Consider the following 26827-nt stretch of genomic DNA (forward strand, 5'->3'; position numbering starts at 1 on the left):
CACACACACACACGGTCCACACACACACACACACACACGGTCCACACACACACACACGGTCCACACACACACACACGGTCCACACACACACACACACACACACACACACACACACACACACACGGTCCACACACACACACACACCCACACACCGTCATAGTCCTGTCGTTTTTTTTTCCTGGGAATATGCAGTTTGCCTTTAAGGCTTGCATAGGATCGGTATTGCTTTAAGAGCAAGCAAGCCTCAGGAGTTATAGGAAGGTGCAATTTCGTTGCCTTAAAAACAGCGATTTGTAGACTGCAATTCAAAGGGTGCATTCTCATTACCGTAGATACAGCCACTGGGAATGAGGATCAAGCAATACATGTGTTACAATGCAATTTTGATCTGGCTTTTTAGTTGAAGACAGTTTGTTCTATCAGAACACAGACACAGAGGAAACACAGACAGACAGCTGTGGTGTTTAGCACCTGATAAAAGAGCTCTCAGCCATTTAAACTGAAGGAATAGGATTTTTGTCTGTTTAATTATTATCTCTCAAAATTCTAAAAAAAGTCAAGCCAAAACAGTGATCTCTGGTAATTTAAACAAAGGAAGGGAAGTTAGACTGTGACAATCTTTTATCCCTCAAAAACTGCGAAGTCAGATTCATTCTATTGAAAGTATTTGTAAATCGTTAATTGTTGAAATCCGCTGGAGAAGGAAACATCACCTACTGATAGAGCTACACTACGGACTGTTCTACTGTGGAAGAACCTTTTTTCCACATCAGACGACTGTGATGACTTCTAACAATATTCTGTGAGGACTTCAAGCAACATTGGACTGTAAATTTGCAAGGACTCTAATTTTTTCTATTTTAAATGTTGTTTATATCTTCATAGTGTTTAAGAATTTAGTTCTTCTAATTAAAGAGTTAATTTGTTGATTTAAAGACATCTGATTTGGTTAGCCACATTCGGAGGGGGTTAATAGATGGTACAATTTGGTTGGGTCTTTCTTTAATTTAGAAAGTTTTAAATGATATGTTAGGCGATCTGTGGAGCGACGGGATTGAATTAACAGTGTGTTTCTCCCACCACAATCAGAATCGTATATTTTGATTGGGGGCTTTGACTGGAGTGGTTGGTCGGAACAATACCCACACACTGTCCACACCACATACCCACACACTGTCCACACCACATACCCACACACTGTCCACACCACATACCCACACACTGTTCAGTTACTGTGCTTTGTTCAACTGGTTGCGGATCAGTGAGATATGATGGCTCAGGCAGCAGGGGCAGGGGCTCTGTCACAGCCCTCATGAGAGAAAGGAGACCCTCAGCCTCTTGGTGAGCACTGGAACTGAAGCTTTGCGTTTCCCAAACCCTACCCTCTTACCTGCCCCACTCCTTCAGCTCCTTCTGGGACAATGTACATCCTTCTCGTAACTGGATAACTGCTACCACCTTCTGACCCCAGGTCATATCAGGGGCACCAATAACTGCAACATCTGCAACAGCAAATAGTGAGTGAGCAGGGAGATGCGGGAAGCAATGCTACACACATGTGTGAGTGTGAGGGAGCGCGAGTGAGTGAGTGAGGTGGGAGTGAGTGAGAGATTTTTTTTCTGATCATGGGATGTGAGCGTCACTGGCCAGGCCAGCATTTATTGCCCATTCCTAATTGCCCTTGAGAAGGTGGTGATGAGCTGCCTTCTTGAACCACTGCAGTCCATGTGAGGTAGGTACACCCACAGTGCTGTTAGGAAGGGAGTTCCAGGATTTTGACCCAGCGACAGTGAAGGAACGGCGATATAGTTCCAAGTCAGGATGGTGTGTGACTTGGAGGGGAACTTGCAGGTGGTGATGTTCCCATGCATTTGCTGCCCTTGTCCTTCCAGTTGGTAGAGGTCGCGGGTTTGGAAGGTGCTGTCTAAGGAGCCTTGGTGCGTTGCTACAGTGCATCTTGTAGATGGTACACACTGCTGCCACTGTGTATCGGTGGTGGAGGGAGTGAATGTTTGTAGATGGGGTGCCAATCAAGCGGGCTGCTTTGTCCTGGATGGTGTCGAGCTTCCTGAGTGTTGTTGGAGCTGCACCCATCCAGGCAAGTGGAGAGTATTCCATCACACTCCTGACTTGTGCCTTGTAGATGGTGGACAGGCTTTGGGGAGTCAGGAGGTGAGTTACTCGCCGCAGGATTCCTAGCCTCTGACCTGCTCTTGTAGACACGGTATTTATATGGCTACTCCAGTTCAGTTTCTGGTCAATGCTAACTTCCAGGATGTTGATAGTGGGGGATTCAGTGATGGTAATGCCATTGAATGTCAAGGGGATATGGTTAGATTCTCTCTTGTTGGAGATGGTCATTGCCTGGCACTTGTGTGGCGCGAATGTTACTTGCCACTTATCAGCCCAAGCCTGGATATTGTCCAGGTCTTTTTGCATTTCTACATGGACTGCTTCAGTATCTGAGGAGTCACGAATGGTACTGAACATTGTGCAATCATCAGCGAACATCCCCACTTCTGACCTTATGATTGAAGGAAGGACATTGATGAAGCTGAAGATGGTTGGGCCTAGGACACTACCCTGAGGAACTCCTGCAGTGATGTCCTGGAGCTGAAATGATTGACCTCCAACAACCACAGCCATCTTCCTTTGCGCTAGGTATGACTCCAATCAGCAGAGAGTTTTCCCCCGGATTCCCATTGACTTCAGTTTTGCTAGGGCTCCTTGCTGCCATACTCAGTCAAATGCTGCCTTGATGTCAAGGGCAGTCACTCTCACCTCACCTCTTGAGTTCAGCTCTTTTGTCCATGTTTGAACCAAGGCTGTAATGAGGTCAGAAGCTGAGTGGCCCTGGCGGAACCCAAACTGAGTGTCACTGAGCAGGTTATTGCTAAGCAAGTGCTGCTTGATGGCACTGTTGATGACACCTTCCATCACTTTACTGATGATTGAGAGTAGACTGATGGGGCGGTAATTGGCCGGGTTGGACTTGTCCTGCTTTTTGTGTACAGGACATACCTCAGCAACTTTCCACATTGCCGGGTAGATGCCAGTGTTGCAGCTGTACTGGAACAGCTTGGCTAGGGGCAACAATCTTCAAGGACGCCAAGTTCTGGAGCACAGGTCTTCAGTACTATTGCTGGAATATTGTCAGGGCCCATAGCCTTTGCAGTATCCAGTGCCTTCAGTCGTTTCTTGATATCACGTGGAGTGAATCGAATTGGCTGAAGTCTGGCATCTGTGATGCTGGGGACTTCAGGAAGAGGCTAAGATGGATCATCAACTCGGCACTTCTGGCTGAAGATTGTTGCAAATGCTTCAGCCTTATCTTTCGCACTGATGTGCTGGGCTCCCCCCATCATTGAGGATGGAGATATTTGTGGAGCCACCTCCTCCAGTTAGTTGTTTAATTGTCCACCACCATTCACGGTTGGATGTGGCAGGACTGCAGAGCTTAGATCTGATCCGTTGGTTATGGGATCGCTTAGCTCTGTCTAGCGCATGCTGCTTACGCAGTTTGGCACACAAGTAGTCCTGGGTTGTAGCTTCACCAGGTTGACACCTCATTTTGAGGTATGCCTGGTGCTGCTCCTGGCATGCCCTCCTTCACTCTTCATTGAACCAGAGTTGGTCACCTGGCTTGATGGTAATGGTAGAGTGGGGGATATGCCGGGCCATGAGGTTACAGATTGTGGTTGAGTACAATTCTGCTGCTGCTGATGGCCCACAGTGCCTCATGGATGCCCAGTTTTGCATTGCTAGATGTGTTCAAAATCTATCCCATTTAGCACGGTGATAGTGCCACATAACACGACGGAGGGTATCCTCAATGTGAAGGCGGGACTTTGTCTCCACAAGGACTGTGCGGTGGTCACTCCTACCAATACTGTCATGGACAGATGCATCTGCGGCAGGCAGATTGGTGAGGACGAGGTCAAGTATATTTTTCCCTCGTGTTGGTTCCCTCACCACCTGCCGCATACCCAGTCTTGCAGCTATGTCCTTTAGGACTCGGCCAGCTCGGTCAGTAGTGGTGCTACTGAGCCACTCTTGGTGATGGACATTGAAGTCCCCCACCCAGAGTACATTCTGTGCCCATGCCACCCTCAGTGCTTCCTCCAAGTGGTGTTCAACATGGAGGAGTACTGACTCATCAGCTGATGGGGGGCAGTCGGTGGTAATCAGCAGGAGGTTTCCTTGCCCATGTTTGACTTGATGCCATGAGACTTCATGCAGTCCGGAGTCGATGTTGAGGACTCCCAGGGCAACTCCCTCCCTTCCGGGGGCGGCACAGTGGTGCAGTGTTTAGCACCGCAGCCTCACAGCTCCAGCGACCCGGGTTCAATTCTGGGTACTGCCTGTGTGGCGTTTGCAAGTTCTCCCTGTGACAGCGTGGGTTTCCTCCGGGTGCTCCAGTTTCCTCCCACAGCCAAAGACTTGCAGGTTGATAGGTAAATTGGCCATTGTAAATTGCCTCTCATGTAGGTAGGTGGTAGGAGAATGGTGGGGATATGGTAGGGAATATGGGATTAACGTAGGATTAGTGTAAATGGGTGGTTGTTGGTCAGCACAGACTCGGTGGGCCGAAGGGCCTGTTTCAGTGCTGTATCTCTCTCTGACTGTATACCACTGTGCCACCACCTCTTTTGGGTCTGTCCTGCCGGTGGAACAGGACATACCTGGGGATGGTGATGGCAGTGTCTGGGACTTTGTCTATAAGGTATGATTCCATGAGTATGTCTATGTCAGGCTGTTGCTTGACTAGTCTGTGGGACAGTTCTCCCAATTTTGGCACAAGTCCCCAGATGTTAGTAAGGAGGATTTTGCAGGGTCGACAGGGCTGGGTTTGCCGTTGTTGTTTCCGGTGCCTAGGTCGATGCCGGGTGGCCCGTCTGGTTTCATTCCTTATTAGCTTTGTAGCGGTTAGGCCATTTAAGAGTCAACCACATTGCTATGGGTCTGGAGTCACATGTAGGCCAGACCAGATGGGTTTTTACAAGAATCGACAATGGTTTCACCATTAGACTAGCTTTTAATTCCAGATTTATTAATTGAATTATTAGTGCAGTGACAATACCACTATGCCACCACCTCTCCCCAGAGAGTGAGTGAGAGAGAGTGTGTGTTTGACTGAGCGAGAGGGTGTGAGTGAGTGAGAGAGCAGTTGTGAGAGTGAGTGTGTGTGTGTTGTGTGTGTGTCTCTATGTGTGAGAGACAGAACATGGATGCACATGTGAGTGAGAGAGAGAGAAGGGCTGTGCAGGGGAGCAGGGCTATGAAGTTGTGTGTGTGTCTGTGTGTGTATAGAAGATAATTAATACACTAGAAGGATTTAAAATTGGTAAGGAGGAGGTATTAGATAGGCTCTCTCTACTTAAAGTTGATAAAGCACCAGGGCCGGATGAGATGCATCCAAGGATATTGAGGGAAGTGAGGGTGGAAATTGCTCAGGCACTGGCCATAATTTTCCAGTCTTCCTTAGACTTGAGGGTGGTGCCAGAGGACTGGAGAATTGCAAACGTTACACCCTCGTTCAAAAAAGGGTTTAAAAATAAGCCCAGCAACTGCAGGCCAGTCACTTTAACCCAGGTGGTGGGAAACCTGTAGAAAAAATGATTCAGGACAAAATTAATAGGCACATGGACAAATGTGGGTTAAATTGAGGAAAGCCAGCATGCATTTGTTAAGGGAACATCACGTTTAACTAACTTGCTGGAGTTTTTTGAGGAGGTAACAGAGAGGTTTGATGAGGGCAATGCTGTTGATGTGGTGTACATGGACTTTCAAAAGGCGTTTGATACAGTGTCACACAACAGACTTGTAGCTCATGGAATAAAAGGGACGGTAGCAACATGGATACGAAATTGGCTGAGTGACAGAGAGTAATGGTTAATCGATGTGTTTCAGGCTGGAGGAAGGTTTGTAGTGGAGTTCCCCAGGGATCAGTGTTGGAACTCTTGCTCTTCCTGATATATATTAATTTCCAAATTTGCAGATGATATGAAACTTGGAAGCATTGTGAACTGTGAGGAGGATAGTGTAGAACTTCAAAAGGACATAGATAAGTTGGTGGAATGGGCAGACAGGTGGCAGATGAAGTTCAGTGCAGAGAAATGTGAAGTGATTCATTTTGGTAGAAGAACATGGAGAGACAATATAGAATAAAGGGCACAATTCTAAAGGGGGTGCAGGAGTAGAGGGACCTGGGTGTATATGTGCATAAGTCATTGAAGGTGCAGGACAGGTTGGGAGAGCGGTTAATAAAGCATACAGTCTCCTGGGCTTTATTAACAGGGGCATAGAGTACAAGAGCAAGAGGTTATGTTGAACTTGTATAAGACACGAGTTCGGCCTCAGCTGGTGTATTGCGTCCAGTTCTGGGCCCCGCATTTTAGGAAAGATGTGAGGACATTGGAGAGAGTACAGAAAAGATTCACGAGAATGGTTCCAGGGATGAGGAATTTCAGTTATGAAGGTAGATTGGAGAAGATGGGACTATTTTCCTTGGAGAAGAGAAGGCTGAGAGGTGATATGACAGAGGTATTCAAAATCATGAGGGGTCTGGACAGAGTAGATAGAGAGAAACTGTTCCCACTCGTGAAAGGATCAAGAATGAGAGGGCACAGATTTAAAGTATTTGGCAAAAGAAGCAAAAGTAACATGAGGAAAAACTTTTTCACACAGCGAATGGTTAAGGTCTGGAATGCACTGCCTGAGAACGTGTTGGAGGCAGGTTCAATTGAAGCATTCAAAAGGGAATTAGACAGTTATATGAAAAGGAAGAATGTGCAGGGTTACAGGGAGAAGGGGCAGGGGAATGGAACTAGGTGACTTGCTCATTCGGAAAGCTGGTACAGACACAATGGGCCGAATGGCCTCCTTCTGTGCTGTAATAATTCTGCACGTGTGTGTGTATGTGAGACAGAGAGAGAGAGAGAGACAGAGAGAGAGAGAGAGACAGAGAGAGAGAGAGACAGAGAGAGAGAGAGACAGAGAGAGCGAGAGAGCGAGAGAGAGAGAGAGAGAGAGAGAGAGAGAGAGAGCGAGAGAGAGAGAGAGAGAGAGAGAGACAGAGGGAGCGAGAGAGAGAGACAGAGAGAGCGAGAGAGAGAGACAGAGAGAGCGAGAGAGAGACAGAGAGAGCGAGAGAGAGACAGAGAGAGCGAGAGAGAGACAGAGAGAGCGAGAGAGAGACAGAGAGAGCGAGAGAGAGACAGAGAGAGAGACAGAGAGAGCGAGCGAGAGAGACAGAGAGAGCGAGCGAGAGAGACAGAGAGAGCGAGCGAGAGAGACAGAGAGAGCGAGAGAGACAGACAGAGTGAGAGAGAGAAACAGAGAGCGCGAGAGAGAGAGAGACAGAGAGAGTGAGCGAGAGACAGAAAGAGCGAGAGAGCGAGAGAGAGACAGAGAGAGTGAGCGAGAGAGACAGAGAGAGTGAGCGAGAGAGACAGAGAGAGTGAGCGAGAGAGACAGAGAGAGCGAGCGAGAGAGACAGAGAGAGCGAGCGAGAGAGACAGAGAGAGCGAGAGAGCGCGAGAGAGAGAGACAGAGAGAGCGAGAGAGCGCGAGAGAGAGAGACAGAGAGAGTGAGAGAGAGAGACAGAGAGAGTGAGAGAGAGAGACAGAGAGAGTGAGAGAGAGAGACAGAGAGAGCAAGAGAGAGACAGAGAGAGCGAGAGAGAGACAGAGAGAGCGAGAGAGAGACAGAGAGAGCGAGAGAGAGAGACAGACAGAGTGAGAGAGAGAAACAGAGAGCGCGAGAGAGAGACAGAGAGAGTGAGACAGAGAGAGCAAGAGAGAGACAGAGAGAGCGAGAGAGAGAGACAGAGACAGAGAGAGCGAGAGAGAGAGTGAGCGAGAGACAGAGAGAGCGAGAGAGAGACAGAGAGAGCGAGAGAGAGACAGAGAGAGCGGCGGGGGGGGGGGGGTCGGGAACAGCAGGGCTGTTTGCGTGAGCAAGTACACAGCATACCTGTTGATAGTGGCACAGCTGATATAACCAGGCTGACCCACCAGAATGGATAATCAAGTTATAAACTTATAACATGAAAGAGACGTACATTGAAAAACAGGTTTGCATTTTATTCAAAAGATTCAAACCTGCAATATCAGGGTGTCCCAGGAGGTGGCGCTCAACCTCCAGTGCACTGATCTTGTATCCTCCGCTCTTAATGATGTCAACAGAGGACCGACCCAGAATCCAGTAAAGACCGTCCCTGTAGCATACTGTGTCCCCTAAAACACAAACACGACCCGTAAACGCCAGCCCTGTAACACACCGTGTCCCCTAAAACACAAACACGACCCGTAAACACCAGCCCCGTAACACACCGTGTCCCCTAAAACACAAACACGACCCGTAAACACCGTCCCTGTAGCACACTGTGTCCCCTAAAACACAAACACGACCCGTAAACACCAGCCCTGTAACACACCGTGTCCCCTAAAACACAAACACGACCCGTAAAGACCATCCCTGTAACACACTGTGTCCCCTAAAACACAAACACGACCCGTAAACACCGTCCCTGTAGCACACTGTATCCCCTAAAACACAAACACGACCCGTAAACACCAGCCCTGTAACACACCGTGTCCCCTAAAACACAAACACGACCCGTAAAGACCATCCCTGTAACACACCGTGTCCCCTAAAACACAAACACGACCCGTAAACACCAGCCCTGTAACACACCGTGTCCCCTAAAACACAAACACGACCCGTAAAGACCATCCCTGTAACACACCGTGTCCCCTAAAACACAAACACGACTCGTAAACGCCAGCTCTGTAACACACTGTGTCCCCTAAAACACAAACACGACCCATAAACGCCAGCCCTGTAACACACCGTGTCCCCTAAAACACAAACACGACCCATAAACGCCAGCCCTGTAACACACCGTGTCCCCTAAAACACAAACACGACCCGTAAACGCCAGCCCTGTAACACACCGTGTCCCCTAAAACACAAACACGACCCGTAAACACCGTCCCTGTAACACATCGTGTCCCCTAAAACACAAACACGACCCATAAACGCCAGCCCTGTAACACACCGTGTCCCCTAAAACACAAACACGACCCGTAAAGACCATCCCTGTAACACACCGTGTCCCCTAAAACACAAACACGACCCGTAAACGCCAGCCCTGTAACACACCGTGTCCCCTAAAACACAAACACGACCCGTAAAGACCATCCCTGTAACACACCGTGTCCCCTAAAACACAAACACGACCCGTAAACGCCAGCCCTGTAACACATCGTGTCCCCTAAAACACAAACACGACCCGTAAACACCAGCCCTGTAACACACCGTGTCCCCTAAAACACAAACACGACCCGTAAACACCGTCCCTGTAACACACCGTGTCCCCTAAAACACAAACACGACCCGTAAACGCCAGCCCTGTAACACACCGTGTCCCCTTAAACACAAACACGACCCATAAACGCCAGTCCTGTAACACACCGTGTCCCCTAAAACACAAACACGACCCGTAAACACCAGCCCTGTAACACACCGTGTCCCCTAAAACACAAACACGACCCGTAAACACCAGCCCTGTAACACACCGTGTCCCCTAAAACACAAACATGACCCATAAACACCATCCATGTAGCACACTGTGTCCCCACTGAGTGCTGCTTTGAGTGTACAGAGTGTAAAGTGGGAGTTCAGTGAGGGAGGGGCTCCTTTCTTTCTTTTTCTACGTTTTTTCAGCCTCCAGTACCTGCCTGTTTCTTCGGTACAGAGGAAGAAGCTGATTGGTGAGTAACTGGTAAGTTGTTCTACTTATTCTGATTGTAATAAATAGTTTTTAAAGTTACAGTATGGCAGATCAGCTCGGCCAAGTGGAATGTACATCCTGCAGTACATTCCGGGTTTCGGAACTCGAGCAGCGGCTGGAGTCACTGTGGTGCATCCACGAGGCAGAGGACTATGTGGCTAGCTCATTTAGGGAGGTAGTCACACCGCAGGTTAGGAGCATGCAGGAAGAGAGAGAATGGGTGACCGCCAGGCAGTCTAAGAGTACCAGCCAGGCAGTGCTAATCGGTTTTACCATTTGGATACTGGTAAGAGCGATGGTTGGTTGGGGAATGCAGCCAGAGCAAAGTCTGTGGCACCACTGGTGGCTCAGCTGCACAGGAGCGGAAGAAGACTGGAAGAGCAATAGTGATAGGGGATTTGATGGTCAGGGGATCAGACAGGCATTTCTGCAGCAGTAATGTGTTGCCTCCTTGGTGCCAGGGTCATGTATATCACGGACCGGCTGCAGGATATTCTTCTGGGGGAGGGTGAACAGCCAGAAGTCGTGGTCCACATTGGTACCAATGACATTGGTAGGAAGAGGAATGAAATCCTGAAAGCAGATTTTAGGGAGTTAGGAAGGAAATTAAAAAGCAGGACCTCAAGAGCAGTAATCTCATATGCTAGTTAGCATAGGAATAGGAGGATTGATGGATTGAACACGTGGCCGGAGAACTGGTGTAGGAGGGAGGGCATCAGATTTCTGAGGCATTGGGACCAGTTCTGGGGCAGGTGGGACCTGTACAAGATGGACGGGCTACACCTTAACAGGATCGGAACTAACATCCTCGCAGGGAGATTTGCCAGTTCTGTTGGGGGGGGTTTAAACTAGCTTGTCAGAGAGATGGGAACCTGAGGGGTAGCTCAAACTGGAAGGAAGTAAAGCTGGTAACAGGAAGTAGAAAAGTAGCAAGCAACATTAGAAGGCAGGTGAAACAAAAGCGAGCATCAAATCGGCCAGAATGCAGAATAATGTTAAGAAGACAAGGTTAAAGGCATTCTACCTGAATTCATGCAGCATTCGCAACAAGATAGATGACTTAAAGGCACAATTAGAGGTAAATTACACCTTCCCCTGCAATATCTGACCTTTTACCTCCTCTCTCCTCACTATCCCAGGCCCCAAACACTCAGAAATACAGAATAATACAGTGCAAAAGAGGCCCTTCGGCCCATCGTGTGTGCACCGATGCATTAAAGACACCTGACCTGTCTACCTAATCCCATTTGCCAGCACTTGGCCCATAACCTTGAATGTTATGACATGCCAAGTGCTCATCCAGGTACTTTTTAAAGGATGTGAGGCAACCCGCCTCTACCACCCTCCCAGGCAGGGCATTCCAGACCGTCACCACCCTCTGGGTAAAAAAGTCCTTCCTCAAATCCCCCTTAAACCTCCCACCCCTCACCTTAAACTTGTGACCCCTCGTAACTGACCCTTCAACTGAAGGGAACAGCTGCTCCCTATCCACTCCTTTCAGCTGAAGCAGCGATTTATTTGTACTTCTTTCAATGTAGTATACTGTATTCGCTGCTCACAATGTGGTCTCCTCTACACTGGGAAGACCAAACGCGACTGGGTGACCACTTTGCGGAACACCGCCGCTCAGTCCGATGGCATGACAATGAGCTTCCGGCCGCTGGCCATTTCAACACCCCACCCTGCTCTCATGCTCACATTTCTGTCTTTGGCTTGCTCCAGTGTTCCAGTGAACATTAACACAAGCTCGAGAAGCAGCATCTGATCTTTCGATTAGGCACTCTACAGCCTTGCAGACTGAATATTGAGTTTAGTTTAGTTTAGTTTAGAGATACAGCACTGAAACAGGCCCTTCGGCCCACCGCGTCTGTGCCGACCATCACCCACCCATTTATACTAATCCTACACTAATTCCATATTCCTACCACATCCCCACCTTCCCTATATTTCCCTACCACCTACCTATACTAGGGGCAATTTATAATGGCCAATTAACCTATCAACCAGCAAGTCTTTGGCATGTGGGAGGAAACCGGAGCACCCAGAGGAAACCCACGCAGACACAGGGAGAACTTGCAAACTCCACACAGGCAGTACCCAGAATTGAACCCGGGTCGCTTGAGCTGTGAGGCTGCGGTGCTAACCACTGCACCACCCAAAGTTCAATAACTTCAGAGCATGATTAGCCTTTTTAAAAATATTTTATTTTTTAACCATGTGCCTGCTTTTCATGTAGTCAGAGCTGCTCATTATTCTGCTATTAACACTCTCTCTGGACTAATGCTTTGTCTTTCACCACAAGCATTAACACACTCTTTGCCTTTGTCCCAGGACAGCTTTGTTATTTAACCTCTCCTGCCCTATCAAACACCTTCCCCTTTGATCTCGCCCCCTCCCTTGCTTAAAACCTAATTATTTTCTAACCTTTGCCAATGCCGATGAAAGGTCACAGAACTGAGACGTTAACTTTGCGTCTCTCTCCACAGATGCTGCCAGACCTGCTGAGTATTTCCAGCATTTTCTGTTTTTGTTGTGTTAGAGGTAAATGGGTGTGATCTAATTGCCATTACAGAAACGTGGCTAGAGGGTGACCAAGACTGGGAACTGAATATTCAAGGATATTCGACATTTAGGAAGGGCAGGCAAAAAGGAAAAGGAGGTGGTGTTGCATTGATAATAAGGGATGGGATCAGTACATTAGTAAGGGAAGATCTCAGATTGGAAGAACAAAATGTGGAATCTGTTTGGGTGGAGCTAAGAAACAGCAAGGGGCAGCAAATATTGGTAGGAACAAAAACAAGAAATGCTGGAAATCTGAAACAAAAACAAGAAATGCTGGAATCACTCAGCAGGTCTGGCAGCATCTGTGGAAAGAGAAGCAGAGTTAACGTTTCGGGTCAGTGACCCTTCTTCCAGCATCTGCAGTATTTTGCTTTTATAAACATTGGTAGGAGTTGTTTATAGGCGACCAAACAGTAGTGGTAGTGTGGGGCAGATATTAATCAGCAGATTAGAGAAGCATGTGCCATGGGTAATGGGTAATACAGTAATCATGGGTGACTTCAATCTGCATATAGACTGGGTAAACCTAATGAGCACTAATGCTGTGGAGGACGAATTTCTGGAGTGTGTTAGGGATGGTTTTCTAGAGCAGTCCGTTGAGGAACTGACTAGAGAACAGGCTATTTTAGATCTAGTTTTATGTAATGAGAAAGGGCTAATTAATAAACCTGTTGTAAAAGAACCTTTAGGGATGAATGACCATAATATGACAGAATTTTACATTATGTTTGAAAGTGAAGTAGTTCAATCTGAAGCCAGGGTATTAAATTTGAACAAAGGAAATTATAAAGGTATCAGGGGCAAATTGGCTGAGGTGGATTGGGAAAATACATTAAAAGGTATGATAGTGCATAGATAATTTTAAAGAAATATTACATCGCTTACAGCAACTATACATTCCTTCAAGGAACAAAAACCCCAAAAGACAGTCATCCGTGGCTAACAAAGGAAGTTCAGAATTGTATAAGATTAGAAGAAAAGGCCTATAAAATTGCCAGAAATAGTAGCAACTCTGAGGATTGGAAAGATTTTCGATACAGCAAAGGAGGATCAAGAAACTGATAAAAAAAAAATAGAATATGAATGAAAACTAACAAAAAAACATAAAAATGGACTGTAAAAGCTTCTATAGGTACGGAAAAAGATAACATTTGGCTAAGACAAATGTGGGTCCATTACAGACAGAGTCAGGAGAATTTATAATGGGGAATAGAGAAATGGCAGAGAAGCTAAATGATTACTTTGTGTCTGTCTTCATTGAGGAAGATACAAGAAATCTCCCAGAATTAGAGATCCAAGGGATTAGGGGGAAATGAGGAATTGAGAAAATTAGTATTAGTAAGAAGGTTGTATTGGAGAAATTAATGGGGCTGAAGGTTGATAAGTCCCCAGGACCTGATATTCTACATCCAAGAGTGTTGAAAGAGGTAGTTATGGAGATAGTGGATGCATTGGTGATCATCTTCCAAAATTCTATAGATTCTGGAGCAATTCCTGCAGAGTGGAAGGTAGCAAATGTCACCCCACTATTTAAGAAGGGAGGGAGAGAGAAAACAGGGAATTACAGACCTATTAATCTTACATCAGTCATTGGGAAAATGCTAGAATCTATTCTAAAGGATGTGATAAATGGACACTTGGATAATAATGATCTGATTGGGAATAGTCAACATGGATTTATGAATGGGAAATCATGTTTGACAAACCTGTTGGAGTTTTTTGAGGATGTTACTAACAGAATTGATAAAGGTGGACGTGGTATACTTGGATTTTCAGAAGGCCTTTGATAAAGTCCCCCACAGGAGGTTGGTTAGCAAAATTAAAGCACATGGGATCGGAGGTAATATACTGGCATGGATTAAGGATTGGTTAACAGGCAGAAAGCAGAGAGTAGGAATAAACGGGTGATTCTCACGCTGGCAGGCTGTGACTAGTGGAGTACCGCAAGGATCAGTGCTTGGGCCCCAGCTGCTCACAATATATATCAATGATTTGGACGTGGACACCAAGTGTAGTATTTCCAAGTTCGTGGATAACACAAAACTAGGTGGGAATGTGTGTTGTGAGAAAGATGCAAAGCGGCTTCAAGGGGATTTGAAAAGACTTAGTGAGTGGGCAAGAACATGGCAGATGGAATATAATGTCAAAAAATGTGAGGTTATCCACTTTGGTAGGAGGAATAGATGTGCAGAGTATTTCTTAAATGGTAAGAGATTGGAAACTGTAAATGTACAAAGATACTTGGGTGTCCTTGTCAAGAAGTCACTGAAAGTTAACATACATTTTCAGCAAGCAATTAGGAAGGTTCATGGTATGTTAGCCTTTATCGCAAGAGGATTTGAGTACAGGAGTAGTGAAGTCTTGCTTCAATTGTATAGAACCTTGGTTAGACCGCACCTGGAGTACTGTGTGCAGTTTTGGTCCCCTTATCTTAGGAAGGATATTATTGGCAGAGAGGGAGTGCAACGAAGATTCACCAGACTTGTTCCCGGGATGGTGGGACTGTCCTGTGAAGAGAGATTGGGGAAGCTGGGTCTGTATTGTCTAGAGTTTTGAAGAATGAGAGGTGATCTCATTGAAACCTGCAAAATACTTAAAGGGATAGACAGGGTAGATGCAGCTAAGATGTTTCCCCTGGTTGGGGAGTCTAGAACCAGGGGACACAATTTCAAAATAAGGGGGAAGCCACTTAGAACAGAGATGAGGAGAAATTTCTTTACTCAGAGGGTTGCGAATCTTTGGAATTCTCTACCCCAGAGGGCTGTGGAAGCTCAGTCACTGAGTGTGTTTAAAGTAGAGCTTGACAGATTTCTAAATACAAATTACATAAAGGGATATGGGGATAGTGTGGGAAAAAGGCATTGAAGTGGATGATCAGCCATGATTGCATTGAATGGTGCAGCAAGCTCGATGGGCTGAATGGCCTACTCCTGCTCCTACATTCCTATCCCTGTAACACACCGTGTCCCCTACAAAAATAATTACAGACCAAGGTCATGGTCACAACCAGTGCACTGGTCTGCAAAAAAGTGCACATCCCTGTGTATGTCTGCACCTTTTCGTATGTGTGAGTGTGCATTAGTGCAAATGCCTGCTGAGCTTATGTGTTCAATGTAAGGAAACAACAGAGGGAACAGGGCTTGGGCTGGGAGGAGGATCTCCGAGTCGGTCTGCTATTGGACCTGGCCAAGGTGGCAATTCACAGGTCCAGGTTACGGGCCGTCGGGGGGTCCGTCCTCCCCGATTGCCTGCCCCTCTTCCGCGGTTACGTTCGCGCCCGGGTGTCCCTGGAAAAGGAGCATGCGGTGTCTGTCGGTACGCTTGAGGCCTTCCGCGACCGGTGGGCACCGCAGGGACTGGAGTGCATTGTCGACGCTGAGAATGGCATTTTAATTTGAGTTTTTTGTTTATTTATCTGGTTTTAATAAAGTTATTTTAAAAATATAAGTGTGTATATAAAGGGGGCCTGAGGAATAAAGCCCCCCTCGACATAAAAAATATATAAAAGGGGCCTGAGGTATAAAGGTCACCTTAAAAAAAAAAGAAAAAAAAAGGGAACAGGGCAGTGAAATATGCAGTGAGACTGTCCTCAATCCTCTGAGGGACATGCTGTTGGCTTTCTGTTCTCTCCCTTGTTATGAGTTGTTTGTTTTCATTACTTTTGCATGAGGCTGAATCCTGAACAGAAGTTTATTAAACATGGTCACTTGATTAAAGTGGTGGGTTAACGCTGAGCGAGAATAGAAAAAAATACATCAGTTTCAAAAGCCTAACTCTTTCTGAAACATCAGTTCCTTCAATTCCTTGGGACACTGGGAAACAGATAAAGCACAGGATACACCAGGATTATCACAGAATAAACACATCTTGGTAGAAAACAATTTGGCAGAGGGTGTCGGATTTCAACACCTGATGAGGTGACAAGTGGATGCAGTTAGAAGCATTGCCATTGAACCTGTAACAGGACTGGGAGATACTCCAACACAGAACAACAGAAAATCACACTTAATGGACAGTAAATGGTGGAAACTTGCAATCATCGTGCCCCCACCTCCACCACCGCTCCCCAAACCGTGTAAAAGCAAATCGCAGGGAGTGCTAAGCAGAGGCTGATTACAGCAGGCTGCCTGTACATTCGATGCTGACACTGTGTGTGAAATTCTCTAATCAGAACCAACCGAAGGGAGGGCAGGTCACGTAGTCCATTGAATTAAATGTCATTAGAAATCAGCTGGAGGCAGCAAATTGACATTTTCTTAAGCACAGCTGACTAGCTGGGTTTTAACATATTCCGAGTGCGTTATTATAAATGACCCCTGTCCAACTGCAAACAAATCTAACTTGCAACATCTCGGCAGCAGATTAATCAAACCCTTGTTCCAGCTGAAGGAAATAACTGAGTAACCAGAAGCATTGCTGCTGCTCTGAGCTTAGAGCTGGTCAGTCGAGTACAGACTGCTGTTAACCCTCTGAGCAGCTGCAGTGTTTGACAATCCCATGTTAAATATATCAGTTAATTGTTTACTTAGAGCGGGGGTTATAATGTGAGGTTAATAATAAATCACTAGGAAATGATTAGGACCCTCAATGCAAGAGAAACCAATGCCTCATCTATCTTACAAAAAAACACCAGCAGTACAAAGGAAATTCCCAAACCATCCAGACAGGAATCACAGCTTTCCCAAACCATCCAGACAGGAATCACAGCTTTCCCAAACCATCCGGAAAGGGAATCACAGCTTTCCCAAACCATCCGGAAAGGAATCACAGCTTTCCCAAACCATCCGGAAAGGGAATCACAGCTTTCCCAAACCATCCGGAAAGGGAATCACAGCTTTCCCAAACCATCCGGAAAGGGAATCACAGCTTTCCCAAACAACACTAACTGGACAGAAGTATGCAGTGCGGTACCCAGGGATTAGTATTACGACTATGGCTTTTAATTACCTGGATTTGGATATATGGAGCAACATTTTGAAACTTGTCAATGTGTAGTGACCATGGTAGGAGCAGACTTCAGGAAGAAACAGACTAACTGGTGAAATAGGTTGACATGGCAAATACAATTTTACACAGATAAGTGCAAAGTGATGCACTTTGGGAGAAACAACACTGAAAGGCAGGATAATCTAAATGGTACCATTTTATGGGGGAGCAGGAGCAGAGGGACCTGGGGGGTTCATGTTCAGAAATCATTGAAAGTGGCAGGGCAAGTTGATAAGGCAGTTAAAAAGGTGAACCATATACTTGGCTTTATAAATTGGGACACTGAATACAAAAACAAGGAAGTTATACTATAAATCTCTGGTTAGTCCACAGCTGGAGTATTGTGTACAATTTTGGGCACCACACTTTAGGAAGGATGTCAAGATCCTGGTGAGGGTATAGAGGGGCTTTACCAGGATCATATCAGGGATGAGGGAGTTCAGTTATATGGAGAGATTGGAGAATTGGAAATGTTTGCCTTAGAGCAGAGAAGGTGAAGGTGAGACCTCACAGACATATTCAAAATTATACAGGGGCTTGATAGAGTAAGTCCAGGGAAACTATTTCCTCTGGGTTAGTAACCAGAGGTCATAGATTTAAAATAATTGGCAAAATAATTAGAGGGGAAAAGAGAAATTCCTTTGTAAAGAGGGTTGTTAAGATCTGGAACACATGTATTTGAAAAGTACTAATTTGCAGGGTTATGGGGAAAGGCTGGGGAGCAGGATTAAACTGGACAGGTCTTTCAAAAAGCCAGCACAGTCCTGATGGGCTGAATGGCCTCTTTCTGTGCTGTAAGATTCTGTGATTCGAATCCATACAGGGAATCTCACCTACCCAATGAAGTCGGACGGGGAGGGCAAGAGGCCTCAAAATTATGCCCCACATCATCAAATGATATAGCTCAGAGGGAGGCCATTCGGCCCATCGTGCCTGTACCGGCTCTTTGAAGAAGCTATCCAATTAGTCCCACTGCCTTGCTCTACCCCCAGTGCCCTGCAAATATTTCCCCTATAGTAGTTATCCAATTTCCTTTTGAAATTTATAATGGAATCTGCTTCCACTGCCCTTTCAAGCAGTGCATTCCACACCGTACCAACATTGCTTAACCTCATCCTGAACTCCCAAGCAATCATGTCCCAAAATCCCCTGGTAAATCCCACATTATATTCCTATGCTCCACTGTTAGTATTAGCAAAGCTCAGTCTCTGATGCTACCTTGCATTAAGTCCCAATTATTCTGCCCCAAGTGTCATTCTACATCACACGATTTCCACATTTATAGTTTTCTCTGTGTTTGATTAGCTCTGATAATAATGCAGACAGCCTGATGAAAGGTCCCTGGGTAATTTGCCGGGAGCAGAATGCAGGGTGCCTTGTTAATTACTTCCCCAACATACGATTTAGTTATCGAGCTGCTGCATCATTCAAATCAAAACAGATTTCATTAGCTAGCTTCCAGTGAAGCAGAAAAATATCTGTCAAATGAGGGAAAGAACCGGAAGAGGCACAGGGTGGGAGGTGCAGACTGGTGGGACATTCTGAAGGGGGAGGGTGAACAGTCAGAGGGCGTGGTACACATTGGTACAATTAACATACGTAGAAATAGGGATGAGGTCCTGCAACAAGAATTTAGGGAGCTAGGTAGCAGATTAAAAAGCAGGACCTCAAAGGTTGTAATCTCTGGATTACTCCCTGTGCCACGTGCTAGTGAGTATAGGAATAGGAGGATAGAGCAGATGAATGCATGGCTGAAGAGATGGTGCAGGAGGGAGGGCTTTAGTTTCCTGGATCACTGGGTCTGTTTCTTGCGAAGGTGAGACCTGTACAAGTTGCACGGGTTGCACCTGAACCGGAAAGGGACCAACATCCTTGCTGGGAGGTTTGCTAGTGCTGTTGTGGGGGGGGATACAGAGTGGAGGTACAGTAGGGGGTGAGACACAGTCAAATATAGAAGAGAAACCGAGTCAGTCTGGAAGGCAGAGCAAATATAGACCTGTTAAGGCACAAGTGAAAAATGCAAGGCTGGATTGCATATACTCTAATGCAAGGAGTCTTACTAGTAAGGCAGATGAATTGAGGGCGTTGATTAACACATGGGATTATAATATTATTGCTATCACAGAGACATGCTTGAGGGAGGGGCAGGACTGGCGGCTCAATATTCCAGGGTATAGAATCTTCAGGCGTGATAGGGCAGGGGATAAAAGAGGAGGTGGTATTACACTGTTGATCAAGGAGTCAATTACTGCAGTAAGGAGGGATGATATCTTAGAAGGTTCCTCAAATGAGGCCATATGGGTAGAACTTAAAAACAAAAGGGGAGCAATCACTTGGCTGGGAGTGTACTACATACTTCCAAACAGTCAGGGAGAGATAGAGGAGCAGATATGTAGGCAAATCTCAGAGAGGTGTGAAAATAATAGGGTAATAATAGTAGGGGATTTCAACTTCCCCAATATTAACTGGGATAGTCTCAGTGCAAAAGGCTTAAAGGGGGCGGATTTCTTAAAATGCATATAGGAGAGCTTTTTGAGCCAGCACATGGAGAGTCCGACAAGAGAAGTGGCAGTACTGGACCTAATCCTAGGGAATGAAGCCGGACAAGTGGTAGAAGTGTCAGTGGGGGAGCATTTCAGGGATAGTGACTATAACTCTAAAATTTAAGGTAGTTATGGAAAAGGACAAAGATGGACCGGAAACAAATGGGGGAAGGCCGATTACAATATGATAAAACAGGATCTGGCCAAAGTGGACCGGGAGCAGCTACTTGTAGGAAAGTCTACATTCAGAAAGGAAATAGTGAGGGGTCAGGTCCAACATGTTCCCGTTAAGGTGAAGGGTAGGATGAACAAGTCCAGGGAACCCTGGATGTCAAGGGATATAGAGGATTGGATCAGGAAAAAAAAAGGAGGCTTATGGCAAATTCAGAGTGCTGAAAACAGCGAAGGCACGAGAGGAGTATAGAAAGTGGAGGGGGGTACTTTAAAAAGTAATTAGAGTGGAGAGGGGGCATGAAAAAACACTGGCAGACAAGCTAAAGGAAAATCCCAAGGCGTTTTTTAAGTATGTTAGGGGCAAGAGGATAACCAGGGAAAAAGTGGGGCCCATTTGGGATCAAAGAGGCAATCTGTGTTTGGAGCCGGAAGACATAGGTGAGTTTTTGAATGATTACTTTTCATCATAGTGTTCACTCTGGAGAAGGACAATGTAGGTGGAGAGATCAGGGAGGAGGATTGTGATATACTTGAACATATTAGCATTGAGAGGGAGGAAGTATTAGCTGTATTAGCGGTCTTAAAGGGGGATCAATCCCCAGGCCCAGATGAGATGTATCCCAGGCTGTTATGTGAGGCAAGGGAGGAGATTGCAGGGGCTTTTGACACAAATATTTAAATCCTCTCTGGCCACAGGAGAGGTACCAGAGGATTGGAGGACAGCGAATGTGGTCCCATTATTCAAGAAAGGTAGCAGGGATAAACCAGGTAGTTACAGGCGGTGAGTCTAACATCAGTGAATGGGATACTATTGGAAAAAATTCTGAGGGACAGGATTAATCTCCACTTGGAGAGGCAGGGATTAATCAGGGATAGTCAGCATGGCTTTGTCAGGGGGAGATCGTGTCTAACTAACTTGACTGAATTTTTCGAAGCGGTGACTAGATGTGTAGATGAGGGTAAAGCAGTTGATGTAGTCTACATGGACTTCAGTAAGGCTTTTGATAAGGTCCCACATGGGAGATTGGTTAAGAAGGTAAGAGCCCATGGGATCCAGGGCAATTTGGCAAATTGGATCCAAAATTGGCTCAGTGGCAGGAGGCAGAGGGTGATGGTCGAGAGTTGTTTTTGCGAGTGGAAGCCTGTGACCAGTGGTGTACCGCAGGGATCGGTGCTGGGATCCTTGCTGTTTGTAGTGTACATTAATGATTTAGACGTGAATATAGGAGATATGATAAGTAAGTTCGCAGATGACACGAAAATTGGTGGTGTTGTAAATAGTGAGGAGGAAAGCCTCAGATTACAGGATGATATAGATGGGCTGGTAAGATGGGCGGAGCAGTGGCAAATGAAATTTAATCCTGAGAAGTGTGAGGTGATGCATTTTAGGAGGACTAACAAGGCAAGGGAATATCCAATGGATGGTCGGACCTTAGGGGGTCAGAGGGACATTGGTGTACTTGTCCATAGATCACTGAAGGCAGCAGCACAGGTAGATAAGATGGTTAGGAAGGCATATGGGATACTTGCCTTTATTAGCCGAGGCATAGAATATAAGAGCAGGGAGGTTATGATGGAGCTGTATAACTTCAGTTTAACCTGTCACCCAAACCACGCCCCGTCAAACAATGCAATATTCCCTCAGCATTACACTGAAGGGTCAGCCTAGACTGGGATGTTTGGTGTCTGTGCAATCTGCACAGCATTGGCCAAGGCCTCAGTGTGAGACTTTGAGCTGCAGACTGTGCACCCAAGCCAGATTGCACCAAAATTAGCAACAGCAAGCAGTGCAGGAGTGGGCTGAATGGCCTCCATCTGTGCTGGATCAGTCTACAATCTAATTCTACGACAATCTGTCTGTCCTGTGGTCATTGATTACTGTCCAAACAAAACTACTCTCAATCACTGATCATCTTCAGTGGGGACTCAGACAGACTGACACACTCCACTATCCAGTAACAGGAGCAGAGACAGACTGACACACTCCACTATCCAGTAACAGGAGCAGAGACAGACTGACACACTCCACTATCCAGTAACAGGAGCAGAGACAGATTGACACACTCCACTATCCAGTAACAGGAGCAGAGACAGACTGACACACTCCACTATCCAGTAACAGGAGCAGAGACAGACTGACACACTCCACTATCCAGTAACAGGAGCAGAGACAGATTGACACACTCCACTATCCAGTAACAGGAGCAGAGACAGACTGACACACTCCACTATCCAGTAACAGGAGCAGAGACAGACTGACACACTCCACTATCCAGTAACAGGAGCAGAGACAGACTGACACACTCCACTATCCAGTAACAGGAGCAGAGACAGACTGACACACTCCACTATCCAGTAACAGAAGCGGAGACAGACTGACACACTCCACTATCCAGTAACAGAATTACAAGCTGGCAGTACTGAGGGAGCACCGCACTGTCGGAGGGTCAGTACCGAGGGAGCACCGCACTTTCGGAGGGTCAGTACCGACGGAGCACTGCACTGTCAGAGGGTCAGTACCGAGGGAGCGCCGCACTGTCAGAGGGTCAGTATTGACGGAGCGCTGCAATGCCGGAGGGTCAGTAATGAGGGAGCGCCGCACTGTCGGAGGGTCAGTATTGAGGGAGCGCCGCACTGTCAGAGGGTCAGTACTGAGGGAGTGCCGCACTGTCGGGGGGTCAGTACTGAGGGAGTGCCGCACTGTCGGAGGGTCAGTACTGAGGGAGTGCCGCACTGTCGGAGGGTCAGTACTGAGGGAGTGCCGCACTGTCGGAGGGTCAGTACCGACGGAGCACTGCACTGTCAGAGGGTCAGTACCGAGGGAGCGCCGCACTGTCAGAGGGTCAGTATTGAGGGAGCGCTGCAATGCCGGAGGGTCAGTAATGAGGGAGCGCCGCACTGTCGGAGGGTCAGTATTGAGGGAGCGCCGCACTGTCAGAGGGTCAGTACTGAGGGAGTGCCGCACTGTCGGGGGGTCAGTACTGAGGGAGTGCCGCACTGTCGGAGGGTCAGTACTGAGGGAGTGCCGCACTGTCGGAGGGTCAGTACTGAGGGAGTGCCGCACTGTCGGAGGGTCAGTACTGAGGGAATGCCGCACTGTCGGAGGGTCAGTACTGAGGGAGTGCCGCACTGTCGGAGGGTCAGTATTGAGGGAGCGCCGCACTGTCAGAGGGTCAGTACTGAGGGAGTGCCGCACTGTCGGAGGGTCAGTACTGAGGGAGTGCTGCACTGTCGGAGGGTCAGTACTGAGGGAGTGCCGCACTGTCGGAGGGTCAGTACTGAGGGAGTGCCGCACTGTCGGAGGGTCAGTACTGAGGGAGTGCCGCACTGTCGGAGGGTCAGTACTGAGGGAGTGCCGCACTGTCGGAGGGTCAGTACTGAGGGAGTGCCGCACTGTCGGAGGGTCAGTACTGAGGGAGTGCCGCACTGTCGGAGGCTCAGTACTGAGGGAGTGCTGCACTGTCGGAGGGTCAGTACTGAGGGAGTGCCGCACTGTCGGAGGGTCAGTACTGAGGGAGTGCCGCACTGTCGGAGGGTCAGTACTGAGGGAGTGCCGCACTGTCGGAGGGTCAGTACTGAGGGAGTGCCGCACTGTCGGTGGGTCAGTACTGAGGGAGTGCTGCACTGTTGGATGCTTGGAAGGGCAAATCTTTCGAAAATGCCTCTGACAATCCCGATGAGCATTAGCTATTCCACAGCACAAGAGTTGTGAGATCTCCTGTCCCCTGGGACAAAATTCGTTCCTCAACCAATATCACTAAAGACAGATAAGTGTCGTACATCTCCCTGGTGTATGCGGGATTTTGTTAAGCATAAAACTATGATTACACCTCAAAGCAAGACATTCAAGACAGAAGGCACTGGACACTGCAAAGGCTATGGGCCCAGACAGCACTGTGGCAATAGTACTGAAGACCTGTGCTGCAGAACTTGCCGCGCCCCTAGCCAAGCTGTTCCAGTACAGCTACAACACTGGCATCTACCCTGCAATGTGGAAAATTGCCCAGGTATGTACTGTACACAAAAAACAAGACAAGTCCAACCTGGCCAATTACCGCCCCATCAGCCTACTCTCAATCATCAGTAAAGTGATGGAAGGTGTCTTCAACAGTGCCATCAAGCAGCACTTGCTTAGCAATAACCTGCTCAGTGATGCTCAGTTTGGGTTCCGCCAGGGCCACTCAGCTCCTAACCTCATTACAGCCTTGGTTCAAACATGGACAAAAGAGCTGAACTCAAGAGGTGAGGTGAGAGTCACTGCCCTTGACATCAAGGCAGCATTTGACTGAGTATGGCAGCAAGGAGCCCTAGCAAAACTGAAGTCAATGGGAATCAGGGGGAAAACTCTCCACTGGTTGGAGTCATACCTAGCACAAAGGAAGATGGTTGTGGCTGTTGGAGGTCAATCATTTCAGCTCCAGGACATCACTGCAGGAGTTCCTCAGGGTAGTGTCCGAGGCCCAACCATCTTCAGCGTCATCAATGGCCTTCCTTCAATCATAAGGTCAGAAGTGGGGATGTTCGCTGATGATTGCACAATGTTCAGTACCATTCGTGACTCCTCAGATACTGAAGCAGTCCATGTAGAAATGCAGCAAGACTTAGACAATATCCAGGCTTGGGCCGATAAGTGGCAAGTAACATTCGCGCCACACAAGTGCCAGGCAATGACCATCTCCAACAAGAGAGAATCTAACCATCTCCCCTTGACATTCAATGGCATTACCATCACTGAATTCCCCACTATCAACATCCTAGGGGTTACCATTGACCAGAAACTGAACTGGAGTATCCATATAAATACCGTAGCTACAAGAGCAGGTCAGAGGCTGGGAATCCTGTGGTGACTAACTCACCTCCTGACTCCCCAAAGCCTGTCCACCATCTACAAGGCACAAGTTAGGTGTGATGGAATACTCTCCACTTGCCTGGATGGGTGCAACTCCAACAATACTCAAGAAGCTTGACATCATCCGGGACAAAGCAGCCCACTTGATTGGCACGCCATCCACAAACATTCACTCCCTCCACTTCCGACGCACAGTGGCAGCAGTGTGTACCATCTACAAGATGCACTACAGCAATGTACCAAGGCTCCTTAGACAGCACCTTCCAAACCTGCGACCTCTACCAACCAGAAGGACAAGGGCAGCAAATGCATGGGAACACCACCACCTGCAAGTTCCCCTCCAAGTCACACACCATCCTGACCTGGAACTATATCTCCGTTCCTTCACTGTCGCTGGGTCAAAATCCTGGAACACCCTTCCTAACAGCACTGTGGGTGTACCTACCCCACATGGACTGCAGCGGTTCAAGAAGGCAGCTCACCACCACCTTCTCAAGGACAATTAGGGATGGGCAATAAATGCTGGCCTGGCCAGCGACGCCCACATCCCATGAATGAATTTTTAAAAAATTTGCATGAAGTACTTAGAGATGTGTCTGAGAGGCCTGTAGGGTTCTGTATAAATATAAGTCCTTCTTTCACAAGTTTTTCAACTGATTTCTTGCAAATGTATATAAACATGCAATGCAGACAGTACTGCGCTGATGCTTCAACCTGGTGTAAAGATGCTTTTGCAGATTGTGAGGGATCCCTTGGTCCTGTGAGTTTCACCAACTGTCTGGAATGGCACCAATGAGAAACATCTGTGTGCTTTATGTTTTGTGCTGCACCTGACTCTAAGACGTCAGTGAATCCTGCATCAGTGGAGCCCATCTGCTGACATGAATCAAACACTTCATTTCAGTTCATTAGCTGGAATAAATCATAAATATTTCTATACATCACCCCGACCAATTTCTGAGTAACACACTCTGTCAATACAGCACAGCAGCATACAGCCAGGCGTCAGACAGGCTATTAAACAAGATTGATACAGTGAAGAAACAGTCTCCAAACTTTTCTGCTCCAATACAACCCACAGTCACTGACTGTGCAGACCCCTGCATTGCAAGTGAAGCAGGAGAGGGGAGGAGGAGAGTCGAGGAGGAAAGTCGAGGAGGAGAGGGGAGGTGGAAGGAGGTGCAGGGAAAGGAACAGGAAGGGGAAGGAAACTGGCAAGAATGGGGGAGGGGTAGATGGGTAGGTGCTGCATTGGCTCAGGCTGCTCACATCATCATCTCAGTCAAATGAGACGTGTAGTTTTTTACATTCGTTCATGGGATGTGGGCGTCACTGGCCAGGCCAGCATTTATTGTCCATCCCTAATTGCCCTTGAGAAGGTGGTGGTGAGCTGCCTTCTCGAACCACTGCAGTCCATGTGGGGTAGGTACACCCACAGTGCAGTTAGGGAAAGAGCTCCAGGATTTTGACCCAGCGACAGGAACAAATGTTGATATAATTCCAAGTCATAGGAACATAGGAGCAGGAGTAGGCCATTTAGCCCATCGAGCCGGCTCCGCCATACAATTAGATCAAGGCTGATCATCTACCCCAACGCTGCTTTCCCACGCTATCCCCATATCCCTTGATGTCATTAGTATCCAGATATCTAGCGATTTCTGTCTTGAACATGTTCAGTGATTGAGCTTCCACAACGCTCTGGGGTGGAGAATTCCAAAGATTCACCACCATCTGAGTAAAGAAATTCCTCCTCATCTCAGTCTTAATTGTCCTGCCCCTTATTCTGAGACTATGTCCCCTGGTTCCAGACCCACCAGCCAGGGGAAACATCCTAACTACACACACCCTGTTATACACTGTAAACATTTTCTAAGTTTCAATCAGATCACCTCTCATTTTTCGAAATGCTAGAGAAT

General features: G+C 47.2%; 1 protein-coding gene across 4 annotated transcripts in view; it reads right to left on the reverse strand.

The window, feature by feature from the left end:
• The window catches only part of acsf3 (acyl-CoA synthetase family member 3), a 197530-nt gene that overhangs the window by 16864 nt on the left and 153839 nt on the right, over nucleotides 1-26827 (reverse strand). For 2 of the 4 annotated variants that reach the window (XM_068048960.1, XM_068048962.1), the window contains 2 exons: nucleotides 8104-8238; nucleotides 1391-1502 (listed from right to left, as the gene is read on the reverse strand). The exons of 1 other annotated variant lie outside the window; for it this stretch is intronic. In XM_068048960.1, the coding sequence (XP_067905061.1) occupies nucleotides 1391-1502; nucleotides 8104-8238 (247 nt within the window). The remainder of the gene's footprint in view (nucleotides 1-1390; nucleotides 1503-8103; nucleotides 8239-26827) is intronic. One more of the 4 variants, XM_068048961.1, reaches the window with a different exon arrangement.

Source organism: Heterodontus francisci, chromosome 17 (genome assembly GCF_036365525.1).
Source record: "Heterodontus francisci isolate sHetFra1 chromosome 17, sHetFra1.hap1, whole genome shotgun sequence".
NCBI classification, from domain to species: Eukaryota; Metazoa; Chordata; class Chondrichthyes; order Heterodontiformes; family Heterodontidae; genus Heterodontus; species Heterodontus francisci.